We start from the raw sequence: 18,384 nt of genomic DNA, 5'->3' as shown, positions 1-18,384 counted from the left end.
GTACACTTGTGAGGCAAATGTAAGCTTGCAAAGATGTACAGAGTTTGACATTTATACCATTATATATTTTTGAACATAATATGACTACAGAAGCATGACTAATTTGAAGTCGCCTCCAAATGAGAAAAAGAAGTTTAACAAGAACAATGAAATTCAGAGCAAAAGTGATTTACCTCTCTCTGTTTCAGCTACTGTTGCAATCCCTCTTGATTCACAGTCCAAAAACCCAGTAATTTTTGTAGCGTTTTAATAACTTAAGGTACACCCACTGCAACTTGAATAGCTGCCAAAAATGTGCCTTAGTATCACATGCATCTTAGCACACCTTTAAGGACAAAGGTAATTTTAACCCTACTTGGAAAAGTGTTTTAGCTTCCAAGAGCTTTAGTGAAACAGCATGAGAGACAAAGAACCTCTGGAAGGGCACTATTCAGCTACTCAACAAATGCGTTTTCACCAGAAATAAGCTCCAAGAAGCGCAGCTGTTCTCCCTGAGCTGCATCTGTAACTTTTGAGACATACAGGTTCAGAAAGATGCCCTACTTCTCCAGTGCCCCAACCCCAGCGACTTTAAGAGTATGACCCTAAAAGCTTATTGAAGCAGGGAAAACTCAACCCAATTTCATGGGTGTAAAAGCACATGAAAAACAGTGCACTAGCTTCCAAAACTAGTCACACACCTAAGCTTAGAAAATAATAACTGTGAGTGATATCCATTTATGCCAAGCTGGAATTTGCCAACATGTAAGAGGTACATGTTTTATGAAGGAAATAGCAAGTGACCCTGAATTTTAGCAGCTCTACCAAGATACTGCTATAATGAAATAGGCAAGAGAAGCAAATTCATTAATTTTATTGCTTTTTCAGTACTTCTGTACAGTTCGAAGTACACCACAGAGCCAGCAAGCACACAGCAGTACGTGCTAGGGAAGCTCATGAGCATGCAGCACCTGCATACATATAAAAAGGAGATTAAATTAACACTGAGGTAAATGAAATAAAGTTGGTATTCCCTCAATGGCTAAGAAATGCTGTTGGAGAGAAAGGGAGCGAGGAAGAGGCAGAAGATTCAGTCACTGTATGGAGCACTAGTGGGTAAGTTCCAGAATTTGCACCCAACAACCTCATGTTCTGACCAGTGATTCAAGGTTTTTCATTAGGGATTGGATAATTGTTTATGCAGTCTGTATGCAAGCATAGATGAACAAAACCACCACAATTCCTCTCGTTTAGTGGAAAAAAAAAAAAATCTTCCTTGCCTTAATACAAGTTGGGAATAAAACACACACACTTTTTAGTGCCCCAAACACCATAGCTTAACTGATCATCAGAAGCTGAGGAATCTCAGCACATTGTCGTTACGGTTAAAAATCAATGACTAGTAACCGACACTGTAGTATTTTCCGTATCTTGTTATAGGAAAGTCATCATGGAGAGATCAGTGTTTGCCCTTCCAAGCACTATTACTCCGGTACCTTACCTGGTACTTCTGAATTACAAATTCCTAAAAAATTGCAAAGGAAAAAAAAAGTTGCACCTCCTAACACTATCACATTACATTACTTTTTGTCCTCCCCTTCTCTTCCCCATCAGAGAAGGGACTAACACATCCAAGATGGAGCTGATCAGGAACTGTCAGTTTTAATCAAAGTACTGTAGCTGTCAGTCATCAGTGGCCCTTGGATGTTTTGTTTCCTGAATATGTGAAATGCTGTTAAATTTAGTCAGCATTTCTGGCTGCTAGATGGAAATAACAAGACTATTATAAATGTTTTAACATTAGTATAGCTGTAGCAGTATTTGAGTTCTAGTAACTTAAACACATGCAATGACCTCTCTTTACGAGCCACACCGGTGCATTAGGAACAATTTTTCCTTATTGCATAGTTTGTTTCCTAACTTACACAGTCAGCACTTATTAATAGTGTTGCAATTCTATACTAATTATTATTTTGCACTGACAGTATGCCTGGAACTGCACAAAATTAGTCCCTGCCCCGAAGTGCTTCAGCAGCCCTGATTCAGTGTCCCATAACCAACATTTCATACTCAAACCTGCCCAATTACTAAAGCCTGGATACAGTGTAACTTGGTCAGCTGGTGCCACATCAAATTATTTAACTTGTGCCACACCACAGTGGGTCTAGCAGGGATAAAGTTTACAAGCACAAGCCTGTTAGAAAAAAACCACCCAGCACTAATGGCAATGTAAAAATGTGAACCCAGTATCTAATGGGAAAAAAATCCTGTCATAGTCTCACGTTTTCAAATGAAAACTCTTCCTAAAGAGGCATGCAGCAAGAGCACACAGTGGTTTGCAGACTTCCCAAACTGCATACCTGGTAGCAAAACTGTGCTAAAGCAACTATATATGCCAGCTTAAATGCAAAACATCCAAGGTCATCACTACCACACAGTCACAAATCATGCAATAAAGAAGTGGTGGGCAAAAAGAAGTGAAAATTGCAAATCAACAACAGGGCAAGATCCCCCTTTCAGGTCTGTACTGCTTTGTTGGCACACTCTCCCAAAGGATCACTTCTCTGAAACAAGAATATGCAGGGAGAGCAGATCATCAAATCGTAGGACAGCCACAAGAATCAAAGTTAACCTTCGTGTAGGTTTAGTTCAAGCCCCGCAGGCTTCACACAGACGAATGTCCTGTTGCCTCTGTCAGTTCACCCACTCTTGTTGTTTCCATGTTGCCGAGAACACAGGGCTCACGCTCTAAGACAATAATGACATGTTTCTAATACAAATAAAGCAAATGGGAAGCTATGAAACAAATAATTAACTGTGTTCTGTTATTTACATAATTATTGGCAGAAGCCTTAACAAGGAGTAAAATGGATTACTGCAGTTTTGGTTCAATGCAGACTTAAAATAAAAAAACATCGTCACATGCCAAGGCTGAAAGGATTTTCATTCCAGCATGTGGTTCTCTCATTCTGCCAGACAAGCTCCAAGCTGCTACTGCAGCTATTCTCCATACAAACCCTGATCTTTTCCCTCTGCTGTTCTGTTCAGCCACTGCAGTTGCTGGCCACCAGCAGAAGCACAGAAAAGGTACTAAAAAAAAAAAAAAAAGCCTGTAGAAGATAATATTGTTCACCAACAACATAACCCTGGTATGTTCATATTGCTGAAGCCTGAATTTAGGTCTGGCAAGGCATAAAGCTGAGTTTTTCTTCTGTATTTCTCTCCCTTTTCTCCAGCTAAAATTGCTCTATGATTTCAGTTGTGGTAAAAGATCAACAGTACTGGTGAAGGATGATTGATATTAATTCCCTCAAAAACAGAAGTACAGGATAGGTGGGAGCAGCTACATTGCTCTCACAACATGCGTCATTGCTGTCTAGAAGGATCAGCCTGACTGAAGAACTCAATGCCTTACTCTGTCATTTTATATTTTGAGAGGTAACATGGTGATTCCCAGCCATGTCTTGTGTGGAGGCCTTCGTGAAACACAGCATCATGAAGCATGGAAAGAGATCACTAGAGGGTCGTGAAGGGCTCATTCAAGAGCATTTCAAAAGAAACCCTTCAGCCACTCCTGACTGGCTACAGGTCCACAGGAATGACCTCAGAAGGGAAGGATTCTATGTCCCTTCAGCCATCCAGGATCCTTTACATTCTTACTTTCCTGATTATTTATACTGTTGTAAAACCAGAAGCACAGAAATTACTGTTCACTCCCTTTCACTTCCTTGCCCTGCAACCCTACAGAAATAGCTGGGTTACATAAAACAGAAACACCCAGAAAATAATAATGAAAACAGATGTGTCAAAAAAAAAAAAAAGAAAAAACATCTATGAGATGCCTACTGTGAGTGACAATTCTAAGTAAAGTATTCATCCAGTCTGTGAATAGCACAGTAAACTATTTTAATAGTACCAAACTCAAAGGGAGGTTCTAGTAGTTAAGAGCTCAGAACTAAGAGGTTGGGGTTTTGTTGTTCAGGTTTTTTTTAATTTTGCCCGTACCTGTATTCAACTTGCTTCTTGACTTTCATCCCAAGAATTTCAGACCAGTTCACCAAAAATGTAATTTCAAGAGAGGTCCATGTCAAGCTCTGTACCCAAGCTTCTTTGGAAACGACCAGGAGTTGTTCACCTTATTTACACCTCTCTGGGCTCCAAGCCCATTTTGCTCAATTCCCATTAACTTCTATGGCCCCTTAGCAACTTCACAGATCTTTAGTAGAACTCACTTTGAACATACATTATTTTTTCCTTAGAACACTCATCACCCTATATCCACAGTGCCAATTTCCAGAAAACTCTCTCAACCAGCAGAAGAGCATCATCCTCCATCATCCATTTCCAACAGACATCTTCAGGCTTTCTCCCGTGATGTTCACCACGTTTGGTAGATGCTGCCTGTAAACACTTGTTGAAAGCTACTGTTGTCTTCCCTCAAATCCATACTCATGCTCTGGCTATGCTGCCTACCAAATTCATACCTGCTAATCTCCTAGGGCCCCTTGCACTAAGCAATGTTGTCTCTTGTCTCCCATCCATGGCCTGCAGCTCTCTGATACCTCTTGATATACACGGATAAGTACCTTGGGTGCACCATCTGATTCAATAGAAGCTTCACAATACACACAAAGCACTGATGATGCAAACAAGCAACTCAACAAGAGTTCTGATCTCTGAATTTCCTAATTTCCATCTGTAAAATACAATTGTGTTTTCCCATTGAATCTCCTGAATAGGTACCATGAGCGTTTATTAATAGTTATAAGGAACTTCAAGACCTTTACAAACCTTATTTAATTCAGGCAACACATTATACCAGCTTTCAATCACAAGTTCCTCAGCAGTTGAAAGCCAAAGCAAGACCTATGGGACTTCATATTAGGGGAAAAGCCACCAGCTTTTAACAACTTCTGTTGAACTTAGTAGCCCACCATGCTGCCTAATCAGCAGCTTATTTGCTTCTGATGTACAGTTTACCAAAAGCAATAAAGAATGTTTAATAAATAGGAACAACTGAAAACAAGTGAACTGATGGAATTTAACTCTATTATAGCTTGACATGGTATTTGAAAAGTCCTGAAGAAATTATTACAGAATTCCCACACTTTTGACCAAAAAAGCTTTTCCACACAGCTTCTGGTATTGACAGTCTCAGAGATCAAGGTACAATCATCACATTATTCTTAAGAACACACTCAATATTTATGAGGATCTTGACTTCATGTAATAAAGGCTACATTCTCTGATGACTTGGATGCTTTGGGATAAAATTAATCAACATGCATGAAAGAGGATCTCAGAGTCAAACAGGAAAATCTGCACATAATAACAAAGATAGTAACTATCTGGCAAACCTACATCACAAGGTAGAAAAATACTATGATTAAACATAATAAGAATTCACTTGAAATGTAAATACTCTGGAACAAATCCTGCCAACTCACATAAGAACCGTCGAACAGGAAGCAGCTGACTATGCAATAAAGTCCATCACACGGGGAAAACACAATGTTAGAGATCTAGATGCTACTACACCCTGTGCTGCAGAGTGCTTTCTATCACCTACTTTTGAAGTACATGAGGTTCAGTCCTTCTAGCTTCTGCTCACAGTACAGTACTTCTTGAATTTCGAGCAAGTAACAGGTACCTACTGCCCAAGCAAAATGTTGTCGTCCTTCTACAAATACACACATGTGTGAGCTAGCAGCACTGCTGGCTCAAACAGGTTCTGTCAATATTCTTTTCTAATATTTTCCAACATTACACTCCTTCCACAGCTGAGTCTTAGGTTGAGATTAGCTCAACAAGAGACAAAAAATTAAGAGCTTGCACGGCCACTTATTGGTTTCCTCTCTGAAACTGTAAGCACTGAACACAGTCTTCTTACAGTGGGGATAAGGGGCTCTTTATCCCATTACATATTTGAGATCTCAGACTGCATGAAGATAATTCAGTATGAAACATGCTATGAGGTAATACATTGCTACCACAATGTGAACTCAACAAGTAAAAGGAAGCAGTTTTGGCTTATAACCTCTTGAATGTCTTTGCACTTGAGAGTTAGTGTTGAACCTTTCCTAACCCTTCAGTTATAGCTTGTACTATGTAGTTTTGAACTTGACTTTCAACTTTCAGTAATCATTTGCATGTATGTACCTTCAAAGAATGGTATTTGATTTGCAACTATGTGTTGTAATGAGAAGCTAATTAACACAAATATGGTTATTAGCAAGTTACAGACATTTACGGGACAAAAACACCAGACCAAAGCCTATGGCATACTGTGTCACAGGATAGAGAACCTCAAGGATGAACTAATACCACCCAAGACTCTGCCACTGTCTACATTACCACAGGCAGATCGCTGACACTCTACAACTCTGTTTCTCCTTCTGTAGTGGGATAGTAAGATTCGTACACTCTGCTGGGTACTCCTCCAGCTTAATTAAATCATTACCTTTAAACTAAAAGCACTACAGAAATGCTAGGAAGTAGCACCTGAACTAGAACATGGAGGTGGCACCCTAATGAAGCAAGACTGTTTTCATTGTCAACAGCAGGCGTAGAAAAAGGTCATCCATGGAATAATTGTGAAACCACATTCCAAGCTTCTGAAGGTAAGATGACTTTTCCCAAAACTTCATTAAGGAAGAAGGTATGTCCTAGCATCACCACATGGCTGAAATGCCATAGTTTCACAGGGAATCTACAGTGTTTTCATGACCGGTTGTTTTCTCTTTTCTTTACTCTTTGCCTTCCCAGCAGCAGCAAAATATCACAGCTCTGGAAAGAATGCTTTTTCCACAGGCAACTGTTTTCAGTATGATCAAAGACCCATTAAGAAAATTGCAGAGGATCATTTCCCTTCAAGTCAGTAATGTTCAGCACAGAGTTTTCAATCTTTTCTTTAGAAGAGCAACAGCAGAGGCACTCCTACATTTTCTCTGGGACACCTTCTCCCAAATATCATTATATTTTAACATTGCCCATACACACTAGAAATTTCCAACTGTGCGTAAACATGAGGACATTATTGAAACGTCTACTACTTCTGTGCAGACTTTTTATTTTTAAAGTATTGGAAGAAATTTAAACTGTAAGAAGCAGGACAGTCCTCAGTGGAGGCCCAGTTTCATTATGTATTCCCAACAGAGCTGCAACTTAGTGTCAGGTGTGAAGCTGGGTATGTCCTCTATCTCAGAAATTGCACTCAAGTTTTGTCAGGAAACATCTCAGATACCCCAAAAACACATCCCACCCTAAACTCATTCGGTCCATAACTGGGGAGTCATTAAACCAAAACTAGGGAAACAGGCATCTACTTCCTTGTTTGTTGCACCTGCAAAAAGATTACCCAAGAACAACTCATTATACAGAGTATCTTTGTATCCAGACTGTAAACATCAAGAAACACCACACTTGCTGTTTATTTTTTAGCAATGCAAAAGCATTTGCTTTTTACTTTTAGGAGCAAGATGTGCTGCTATAGGAGTGGTCAGCCTAGTTCTTTCTACTAGGTAAGTTGTCCTTGCATTGATTGGATGGATGTTGTCTAACTTCTGTGTGGTTATGTTAGAAAACAGTCAAAGATACCCAGGGAATTACACTGGCAACAAAGAACTCCATATATGATCTTTTTTCTAGTTACTAAATATACACTTGCATATACTTATTTTATATATATATATATATATATACACACACACACACTAAATATATACTTGCTTTTTATATACTTGCATTTGTGATCAGGGAGACCAAAATGATCACAACCAAGTTTTCAAGTAAGATAGAAGACGTACTTGTAGTAGTCTGCCCATACAACTGGATTCTCTGTTTCCTTATGTCCGTCTGTCAGCTGCCTACTAATCACTTTGAGTTCACTGACCTGCTTTTGACTAAATTTGACAGCAGGAAGAAGTCCCAAAGCTCCCAACACTTTCATTTTAAAAAAATGGTTGGGTAGAAGAGGGACTCTTGTAAGACAAGAAGAACAAGGTTAATGACAAAGGTCAACTCTTACTTGACGTCAGAGAACCTACAGGAGAGGATCACCCTAGAGACACAAATTCTCAGGAACCAGTTTCCATTGGTCCTCTGCTCTTCTAACACTTGTTTTTGAACAGAAATGGAACCAGAAATTAATTCTAGTTCTCACAACAGTTCACTGGCCTTAGGTACATCATAATTTTGATGCCACTTCCCCTGCCGTAACATGGCTAGTGTTAAACTCCCTTATTACATTGCTGCAACAATTCATATTTGAAATGTACTTTGAAGGTCTGAGGAGTTGTATTCACTAATTATTACCTGTCTTGAGACATGAGCTGAATATTCAAAGTGCTAGCTTGATTCATATGCAAGTGCACATCACATAAGCATGTGGTATGCACTAAGACTCAAAATATAAAAGCAAAGATTGCTTTTAGAGAAGACTTCATAATGAAGTCAGTTTTGAGCTCAAAACACATCATTTTTATTACTACAAGTCTTCTATTAGACTAGATCTAAATTATTCCTTGTTTTGGATTAGCATTTTATAAAACACCAGTTTGAAAAATAAATATCACTTAACAAAAGACAAAAAGACAATGCAAAATTTGATTCTATCCCCAAAGGGAAGTCTGATGTCTGAGATCTTAAACCTTTGATATCAAGCTGAATGCTAACAGATAAGTTCCACTGGGCAGTCACTGACCACCATAAAACCAGAGCTTATCCTAGAAATACTGGCAATCATAGCATCGGGACTGGCAACATGACATCACAACAGGCAGGCATTTTTATCCTCTGTCTGGTCAGGCACTTTCCAGCCTTCCCAGAAATGAGGATGCTTCTCCCTTCCTTTGCCAGAGCATCCCACGCCTTCTGTTCTTGCAGGCAGAAAATCAGATGGCAAAGGTCTTGCTGAGAGTACTAGAGCAAATAGGTGAATACCACCATTTTGGTTTGTGTTTGTTTTTTGGTGTTTTTTGGGTTTTTTTTGTTTTTTTTTTTTTTTTTTAAAAAAAAGGGTGCATGAGGGGGGATAGCTTCCCGAAAAGTAAACTTTCCGCACGTTAAAGGAAAATGGTGCTTTGTGGTAAAACTCTCTACTAGAGATATTCCTGTTTGAGGGTGAGGAAGCAACCTACAGTTTCCTTCAATAATAACAGATCAACCTTGCATCTTCAAGCATCCTGTAACACACCAACTATCAGCCAAATACTCAATACTTTTCGATACTGACCTTCACATTTCCTGAAGGAGCAAGCTCTGTCTAAAAATAATAATAAAAGAGCCACAACAGCGTCAGCTAAATTTTCATTCTAATCCTCCCCATCTCCCTACCCCAGACAAAACAAAGCCAATCTGGCCAATTTATTCTGACAACAGGGACTAGATTTATGTCCCTTGTGCTCTACTACTGCCCTACAAACATATATTATTTTAATGTGGTATAAACAAATATCTGATTTGTTTAACACCACGTCGAATCCTAGTGATGCAAATAAGTATATGCATAGAGCAAAATTTATACATGCACAAATCCCTTTATAAGCTCTGAAGATAGAATTATCGGTATTGCCAAGCACAGAATATGTATTATGTTTTAATTACATGAGACAGTTGAATACCAACAAGCCTACTTCATTTCTAATTAGAAAAAGTTCAGTAATCATCTTCTTCCCTGCTGTTATTGCCTGACAAGAATAAATGAGGAGTCCCCTCTAGGGACTGTACAGTAAACATCCCAACACACGTTCGTCTCGGAGCCGAGCTTCACTCCAGTAGCAGCCACCGAGGCACACTGTGCTTTTCACGCAGTACGGCTGATAAAACACCCCCGTGACGGAGCGCACGATTTTCAAACATCTCCCTCCAGAAAAGCGCCGCGTCGCGAAGCGCCAGGGCAGGCGCCGCGCCCCGCCGGCTCTGCGGCGCGGGGACCCCCCGGCCAAGGCCGGACGGACAGCCCGGTCCTGCCGGCTGGAGGCACCGGCCGAAACAAAGCGAAGGTGACCAGCTTCGCTGCGATTTTCACCCTTGGAAGCAGAAGCGACCGCGTTTGCCCCATCGCGCCCGGCAGCGGCTGCACCTGCCGCCCGCCGCACCGACACGGCTCGGAGATCAATAACGCTGCTCCCGCCGGCCCACACAAGCCCATCAAGTAGCCCCCGCGCTGGCCAGCGCCGCCCGGCACCGGCCCTTTCCGAACCCCCCCCCAAACACTTCGCCATCGAGCCCAGACAAACAAAGGCCACCTCCTTTTATTTTCCATAAAATTCGGACAAACTAGAGAACAATACCGGAGGGGCTGCACAATGGGCACCAGGCGCAGCCGGCCACGACACGGCCCTGACGGCTTATTCCAGCCCAGGCACGGCGAACCGGAGCCCCCGGCCCGGCTCGGTGGGCGAGCCCCGCTGCCCCCCCCGCCCCGGGACGGTCCCACCGGGCGGGGGGAGGCCGGGGGTGGGGGGAGGCGGCCGCACCGTGCGCGGGCAGAGGCGGTCCCTGCGGGGACAGGGCACGCCGCCCGCCGCAGCGGGCCCGGGGGTGCCCTCACCTGCCACCGTGTACCGGTCCAGGTAGTTGAGCACGTTGCCCACGCTGAGGATGCCGGCGGCCGCCACCCGGGCCCGGCCGAGGCTCGGCGCCTTGTGGCGGGCGGCCGGGCGCTCGGGGTGCTGCTTGCCGGCCGCCGGCGGGTTCATCCTGCCCGACAGGGTCTGCACCTCGCCCTCGGCGGCCCGGCCGCAGCAGCCCCGCTCGCCTTCCTCCTCCTCCTCCTCGTCGCCGGCTCGGAGCCGCCCGCCGCAGCCCGGGCTGCTGCCGGAGGAGCCGTCGCTTTCCAGGCACATCATGGGCTGCGGGAGGCAACGGCGGCGCGCAGGAGCCCCGCGCGGAGTGACCGCGGTGCGCGCTCAGCGCCGCAGCCCGCGGCCGCCCCAGCCTCCAGCCCGCGGGACCGGCCGCCGCCGCCGCCGCCGCCTCTGACAGCTGCCCCCGGAGGGGCGGGGCCCGGCGCAGGCCCCGCCCCCCGCCCCGCCCCGCCCCAGCGCGCAGCCGCCCGCGCCCCGCCCCGAGCGCCGCCGCGCGCGCGCCCCCCGGCCCCCCTCAGGCCCCGGAGCGGGCGGGTCCTGCCGGGGCGGCGGCGGCGGCGGGGAAGCGGCCCCCTGCGCCCGCTTTGTTCTTCTGCAGCGCGGCCCGGCGGGCTGGGGGCGCCGCGGCGGGGAGAGCGGGGCAGGGAGCTGGGAAAAAACACCAAACCGGAGCGGGGACTCGAGCGGTGCGGGCTTGTGCCCGGCGCTCAGCTCCGCGTGGGCCGCGCGGGCCCACCCCCGGATCGGGTTGTAAGAACAAATCCGTAAAAAAACCATCTCCTCGCCGACTGTCCGCAGTCACTAGACAACTGCTGCCGGGAAGGGGCGACCCTGCGAGGCAGGGTGAGGGCAGGCTGGGGTGCGCTACCGACCTCGCAGCTTCCTGCTCGGCCCCAGACGATTTTCCTATTGCACAGAAGTTGCATCAGGAACAACGTGCACCTTCAAAGGAAGTAAAATTGCTCCAAAGTTCCCCCCAGTGAAAACAGTTTCATCCCACTCCCTATAAAGTTCCACCTTTGAGCTAAGAACGGCCAAGAGAAATTTCATTTCAAAAGGAGACGTCTTCAAAGAGATAAAAGTGCTCACAACCAGAGTGGCTCCAGCCTGTCGTACCTGTAGTAAAACTACAAAAGCTAACTAAAAACAGAAATAAAGCGGCTGCTAGAGAGCTAACATGCACTTGTTGAAGAACAGTAGGCTACGATTTCACATTTCCCAGTTTGTTGATCTTACCTACGAAACTGTATCATGATGAAAGCCTTTGTCTCTAGGATACACATTTAAACAAATCCCTCGCCACCCACCTCTGAGGAAACCAGAGTTGCTCACAGCACAATGTGGTGTGTGTGTGCGCTCAACATACCTGGCTTTGTCACACCCTTTCCACGGAGCTCCCACCGATGACGCCAGGGCCGGACTATGCCAGCAATCTGGTGAGAGACTGTACAAGGACCCCCCGGGATGGGGCCGGTGAAAAGGGCACTTTCTGGTGAGTCAGCGTGCGATTCGGTGCTGTTTGAGCAACGCGCTGTTGAGGAAAGAAGCAAACACCGTTTCTGATGACACACGACACTCCCAAATAGTGGTGACATTTTTATGTTGAGAATAGGCCTGCACAGACGTTCCAGAGCTAGTTTCGGTAACAGAAGAAATATAGCTGGATTAACACAGGATAATGTTCTGGATGGCTTGTCAAAGTCTAGGGAATTATTTTTTACTCCTTAGCAGCATCTGCAGTTCCGTTGCGAGTGACTGGTAAAGGATAACATTTAACCAACAAAACTGACTCTTCACATTCCCACTAATTTCAGAATTCAAGTGGTGTACACAATGTGGTCAAGTGACAGTGCTCACCCAGAATATTATATAGCCCAAAAGGAAAAAAAAATCCCCACAGGGTAGATTTTAAAAGAAAGGGGGGGGGGAGTGCAGGGGGCAAGAAAAAGAGAGAAAGTGAAGTGGCTTCACAAAGGCCACACAGTTTGCCCAGTAGTGGAGGCAAAACTCATGCTTCCTTTAAATTAGAGATACCAGGCACTAAACACAGCTGAACTACAGGTTCAAGAGTTCCACAGAGACCAGATGAAGTATCCAGAAGCCCTCAAATGTGTATGGTCTCTTCTAAAGTCTATTCCACTCTTTTTTTTACTGCTTGGGCTACCCCTGGGCTTTGCACACAGAAAACAATGTTTGGAAGATGTTAATGAGATTAAAAGGTAAGGCAAAATTACAGACCTTAGTCTTGTGGATCAAATGGTTCCCCTGAAAGCAACAAAGCACAGTTTCCTTAAGAAGCTGAAGTTTAACTTCATTTCTTTCTTTCCATTTGTAACCAATACCAAGCACACAAACGCAGTTGACACTAAAGCAGAGGTAGCTTACTGCACATTAAAATAATTGCCTAAAAAGGCTGAGGAGTGACTTCTCCAATCCCCTCAATCCAGCAAATCCCCAAGAGAAACCAGCCCAAATACCAGCTTCCTATTAAAGGTCAATTTATATGCTCCAAAGTTCAGGCAGGCCATCAAACACGGAGCAATGCAGGACCAAGCTGAAGGGGCTTGCAAGAGCATCCTTATATTTCTGACACAGCGAGGAGTTTCAGCTCAGGGACATTTACAGACATAGCACAAAGAGGCACTGGGTAGGCAGTTAGTTACATGGACATACAGGGTCTTACAGCCAACCTTAACACCTTCAGCTGTACGTGGAAACTCACAGACAAACAGAACGTATGCCAGTGCCTCATGTCATGAGATCTATGTAAAGGAAAAGCAGAGGGAACTGGAAAAAATGCAATGGAATTGGCTTTACTGGCAGGATGATTCATATGACTGAACTGCTAAAATCACTGGTTGCTAACTCTTAAGAGGAACAGAGTAGATTCTAGCTTAGAGACATTGCTGGGTTTTGCTGTTACAGGTTGTTGAGAGGCAATTTGATTACAGTGTGCAAGTTCCATCATGGGGAGGAAAATGCCAGTTCTAAGAGCTCTAATCAAGTGGGGAAAAGCATAGCAAGAACCAGAACAATGGCTGAGGGCTGCAGTTAGAAAAATCCTAATGAATCATCTGTTTCACATTTGTTACAGAATGATTATCCTCTGGAACAAAATGCTAAAGAAGGGGTGTATTCTCTGTTTCTTTATGTCCTTGGATCCAGGTTGATTGCCTTTCTAGAAAGTGCCTTTCTGAACTCTAACACAAGCTATTGCGCTCCACGCAGAGAGAACTGGCTGCAGTATGATGGTACGGGAGGTCAGGCTAGATGGGTTAAAGTCCCAGCCCTGAAGATCTGAGTTCTCACTCTGCTTACCAAGCACACAGCATTTTCTGCACTCACTTCAGTCACTAAATTGATCTGAGTATAGCCCCTAAGAAAGCACATTGCACCAACCGAATCTTGAAATGGTGATTGCAAAACAGCAGTGTTCTTGTGGTCCTGCTGATAAAAATGGACAGCATCATTCTAGATACTGGTGGTAATGTGTTCTGTCCAAAAGCTAGGAAGTTCCCTCACACTGAGAACACTACCAAGAGGTGTGTAGATACAATTAAAAGCAAGTTTGAACTTAGCTAGCTCATCCTTCTGCTTCTACCTGATTATGCATGTCATCTCTGCTCCAGAACAAGCTCTGGCCAGTTTCTGTAGATTCCAACTAACAGATATTAGCTAGGGATAAGAGAATCAGCAGCCTTTAAACAGAGAAGTAACATAGCCCTGGGCACATCTCCAAAAGCACCTCAGCCCATACCCCATCACTGTCTTGACCCAGTGGCCTCAAACACAGCTATGCTGTCCAGATGAGACCAAGTGAAACCATGCACAAGTCCTTACCCATGTTCTGCTGAAAGGTACTTGCAGACATCTTGCAGAGTGTCCAATGAGGAAAAGATCAGATTCACTTGTTAGTAGCCCTGCTCTCTCCCAGTGCACTCAACAGAGCTTGTCCCTTCAGGGATTATTGTCTTCCTTTCATTATTTTGTTAGTAACTTAAAAGCTTGAAAATGTTTATTTTATTTTATCCTAGTGTGCACTTATTGATTTTTCCCTGTCTCCAGAGTTCTAGAGGTGGTTGGTATGAGCAGAAGCACTTCTATTTGACAACAGCTATAATTTATCTTTGAGAAAACAAAGTCAGATTTGCCAGTGCACCAATATTAACTATGGTGATGTAGCTGGTCCATGGGCTAGACCTGGCCTATAGGAAGTTTATGACCAGCTTGCCACCTTCTCTCCCAAGGGGCGATGGCTGATCCTCTGGTGCTAGATGCCAGCAACTGCCTTCTCCCTCACCTCCTTCCCTCTTGCCAGCTCTTTCTGTGAGGGAAAGGGAAGAGGGAACTGTTTGCAGAGGGGAATGGTGGGTTAGACTTCCCATGGAAGGCAAAACCCAGACCTGAGCCCCGTTGATAACCAGGTTGGACCTTACCTAAAATCTAAGCAGTTACTAGAGCCCAAGGAACTAGACCATCAGGAGGGCATCATATTGCTGTTCTGGAAATAGTCAAAATTAAAAGAGAATGCCTTTCCTTCTCTAGGCCAGCTAATTTAGAATCCAGATTCCTTTGTACTTCAAAAAGTCACAGTAATCTAATACACAACTGTCAACGGACTAGAGTCTCCCTGAAGTAATGCTTTGCCAAAATGTACACCAGTCTAGCCACCACTATTATCAGGAGCAGTAACTGCTACAATAGTCTAACACATCAGACTGTAAATAATTATGACTCAAAATGGCTTTTGTCCTTTTCCCATGTTTTGCTTAATCTGGTTCAAAATCAGGACTCAAACATGGGAGGGGGAGACACACTCATCAAGTCTCTCACTTAAGAAAAATAAAGCTTTGCAGAACAGCAAGCTACAGGATCACAAACCTCAGCTCTATGGTTATGCAGACATAAGCCTTAACCTGACCAAAAAGGTCATATCATCAAGTGGTTATCAAGGCTGCAAGAGCAAGACACAGGACAATGACAGAACTCTCTCTAGACCTACCCATTCTTGGACTTAAACAGATTGCAGCTCTGCAAGAACAAGAACCACAACCCTGCAATTACACACGTATGTTCCCATTATGCCCACTGTATCTCCTGGCTTCTTTTTTCTTCAGAAACTGCTTAGCTGAATAATCCTGTTACTAACAGCTGGTATTATGCAGCAGCATTTACAAGCTCAGAGGTTTTTTGTGTGACATGCTGTACCAGGGAGACCTGCTGAGCATGAGGCAGGGCTTCCAAACCAGCTGGTGGGGGATACACATAAGCATATACCTCCATGTTTTCCAGCAGTCGGTCACTCTACCTTAAACTACCTAGAACAACCAGCCTCTTAATTTAGCTATTTAAGGTGTGTACTCGATGCTCAGTGATGTGAAAAACCCCTTGGTTATCATCCTTTCCCCTCCACACTCATGTATGACACGTCTCACAAGGGGAGCTTTGGGCACTGGTGTGCTGAAACCTCTTTGTACGCACAGAGCAACAAGGCCAGACCATGCCACCTTCAGAACTATTTCATTAGGCAGAGAAAGTATGAACAGTGCCCCAGGATGCACAGAAGTTTTAAAAGCTCTCAGAAGGCAAATTAGGCTTAATCTCAATGTTGGAAGTGTAGCAGTGTTTTAATTCCCTGGATTCAACAAAAACACGATGGAGGCAGAGGCAGCGCATGAAAGGAAAAAATCCGTGAACAGAAGCTGGCATCCCAAGGCCCAGTTCCCTTCTGACCCGCACGCTGTAGCACTTGAAATGATAAATTGGATGCAGAAGCAGCTGTATTTCCATGAAAACATTTAGCTTTTGCAACAATACAAGCAGCTGCTCTCACCCTCCCCTACAATCCTACATAAGTGCCTGAATATTTGTTTGTGAATTTTTCAGTTACAACATTTGTATAACGTTTCAACCTGCCTGGCATATAACAACAACTTGTACCAACCAAAACTTAAGAAAAACCTGCCAAAGCACCCCTCCAAACAACCCCAGAACACCCTACCCTCCCCACACCCAACAAGAACGAACACTCACAGACCCCAAACCAGAAATCTGCAGGCATAGCAGACTGCTCAGAATCACAGTATCCAGAGGCCATGGGTACAGCAGCAAACACCACCTTTGCTGCACTTTGCAGTTTCTTAGGGAATGGGCCTTTGATGTTCAGGACTGTTGAACCTAGTGATCCATCTCCAAAAATACTGACCTTCATTATACTCAGAGGAGTCTCAATACTCCAAATAAATGGAGTTTGTGGTCTCACCTCAGGTCCCAACAGGGACTACAATTACTAGTATGCCACATTTTTGGCAAGTTTCATCCCATGTTTGAATGAAGGATGTTGAGCCTGAACTACTGCCTCCTCCTACTAGAAGAGTCAGATTCTGCAGATGATAACATGCATATTTGCCGTTAGCATCCCACTTCTCAGAACAGCGAAATACTTGAGGTCTGATTAACTAGCATTTAAGAATCCATTGTGGAACGGATCGTTACAGAAATAGCATTCTTGCACTACCCCAGCATTTTAGGAGGGGACTGCCAGGTCCATGTGGGAGCAGAGGAATCCCAAAACAATAAGGGCAGACCCAGCAGTTACCAATTTATAAACAGCTTCCTGGCATCTTACAAAAGAGCTCAAGCCATGAGAAGGGGATCCTTACAAAAACAACATTAACAGAAACGGTTCCACTGTTTGTTTTTGCCCACATGAGGACAGATAAAAGATGAGGTCACACGAAGTGGAACAGGCTGAAACTGTGCAGCTCTAACTGCATGGGTTTTTCAGTCAAGTTGCCTTAACTCATTTCAAGACCAAATTTCCTCGAGCAAGTTTGAAAAGTCCAGCTTGATACTAGCAGCTGTAATTAGGGCTGAGCATCCACTGTCTCACTGTCCCCAAAATTACAATCCCAGCCTCATATTCTCATGTGATTTATGTTAATACATCATCAGGGTCACTTGAATTTACATTGCTCCAAGTGGGCTGAAGCATTTGCAGTTAAAACAAACATCTATAGCCTTGGCACCTGAAGGGCCAATCTGTGCTTTCAGAAGAGGGGTTTATTTTATTTACACTTTGCAATTTTCATGCCTTTCAGCATTCACAGTGAAGCCATTTGGTTTATAATAGGATATTGGGGATGCACTCTTCTGGACTAACAGCAGTTACATCCTTGGACTGAACAACTGCCTACAATTGCAAGCAGGGACAGGATTTGACAACTAGGTATATAGGATGGAATGAACCAGCTTAGTGGTTCAACAGTTTCCAGCTCCAAAGTCCACACTGGTGACTGGTCCACTTGGTCAAACAGAGCATGCAGGGGTTGCTTCACTGGTGGATTGCCCTACACAGCTTGTAAAGAGACCAAGAACATTGGTCAAAGAGGTCTTTGTACATCACAGCAAATTCTATGCCATGAGCATTAAAGAAAAAAAAAGAAAAAAGAAAAAAAAAGGCAAAATCATTCTTCAAAGACAAAGCACTACTCCAAAATTAGGAAGCTGAGCTAGGTTTCTACCCAAGGCAATGGTGGTTGCAGGTACTATTGAGATTTTTCGAGGGAATCGCAGTTTGAGTGTACTCAAGATCATGGTATTTGAGAGTAATCTGAAGAACATCATCCAGATTATTCTGAGATCAGAGGAAGAAGGGGGCTCTCAATCCACTGCCTAAAGTGTCATAGAGCAGGGGCTAGGTAGCTTTGAATTTAAGCTTATCTTTTATGGGATGGAGAGCTAAGGTGGAGAAAAAAGAATAGTGAAATAGATGCAGAGTAAAGGGATACATGTTTCCAGTTACAAAGTTAACTGC

General features: G+C 44.1%; 1 protein-coding gene across 2 annotated transcripts in view; it reads right to left on the bottom strand.

Annotated features, from left to right (window-relative positions):
* LOC141968243 (sphingosine-1-phosphate transporter SPNS2-like) overlaps positions 1 to 10,949 on the bottom strand; it is a 136,496-nt gene extending 125,547 nt beyond the window's left edge. For both annotated transcript variants that reach the window (XR_012634826.1, XM_074922717.1), the window contains exon 1: positions 10,532 to 10,949. Coding sequence is in view for 1 of the 2 variants with exons in the window: in XM_074922717.1 (XP_074778818.1) it covers positions 10,532 to 10,829 (298 nt within the window). In the remaining variant the exon portion in view is untranslated. The remainder of the gene's footprint in view (positions 1 to 10,531) is intronic.
* Between the last annotated feature and the right edge of the window lie 7,435 nt (positions 10,950 to 18,384).

Source organism: Athene noctua, chromosome 19, assembly GCF_965140245.1.
Source record: "Athene noctua chromosome 19, bAthNoc1.hap1.1, whole genome shotgun sequence".
NCBI lineage: Eukaryota > Metazoa > Chordata > Aves > Strigiformes > Strigidae > Athene > Athene noctua.
This window is presented reverse-complemented; position numbering and strand designations above follow the sequence as displayed.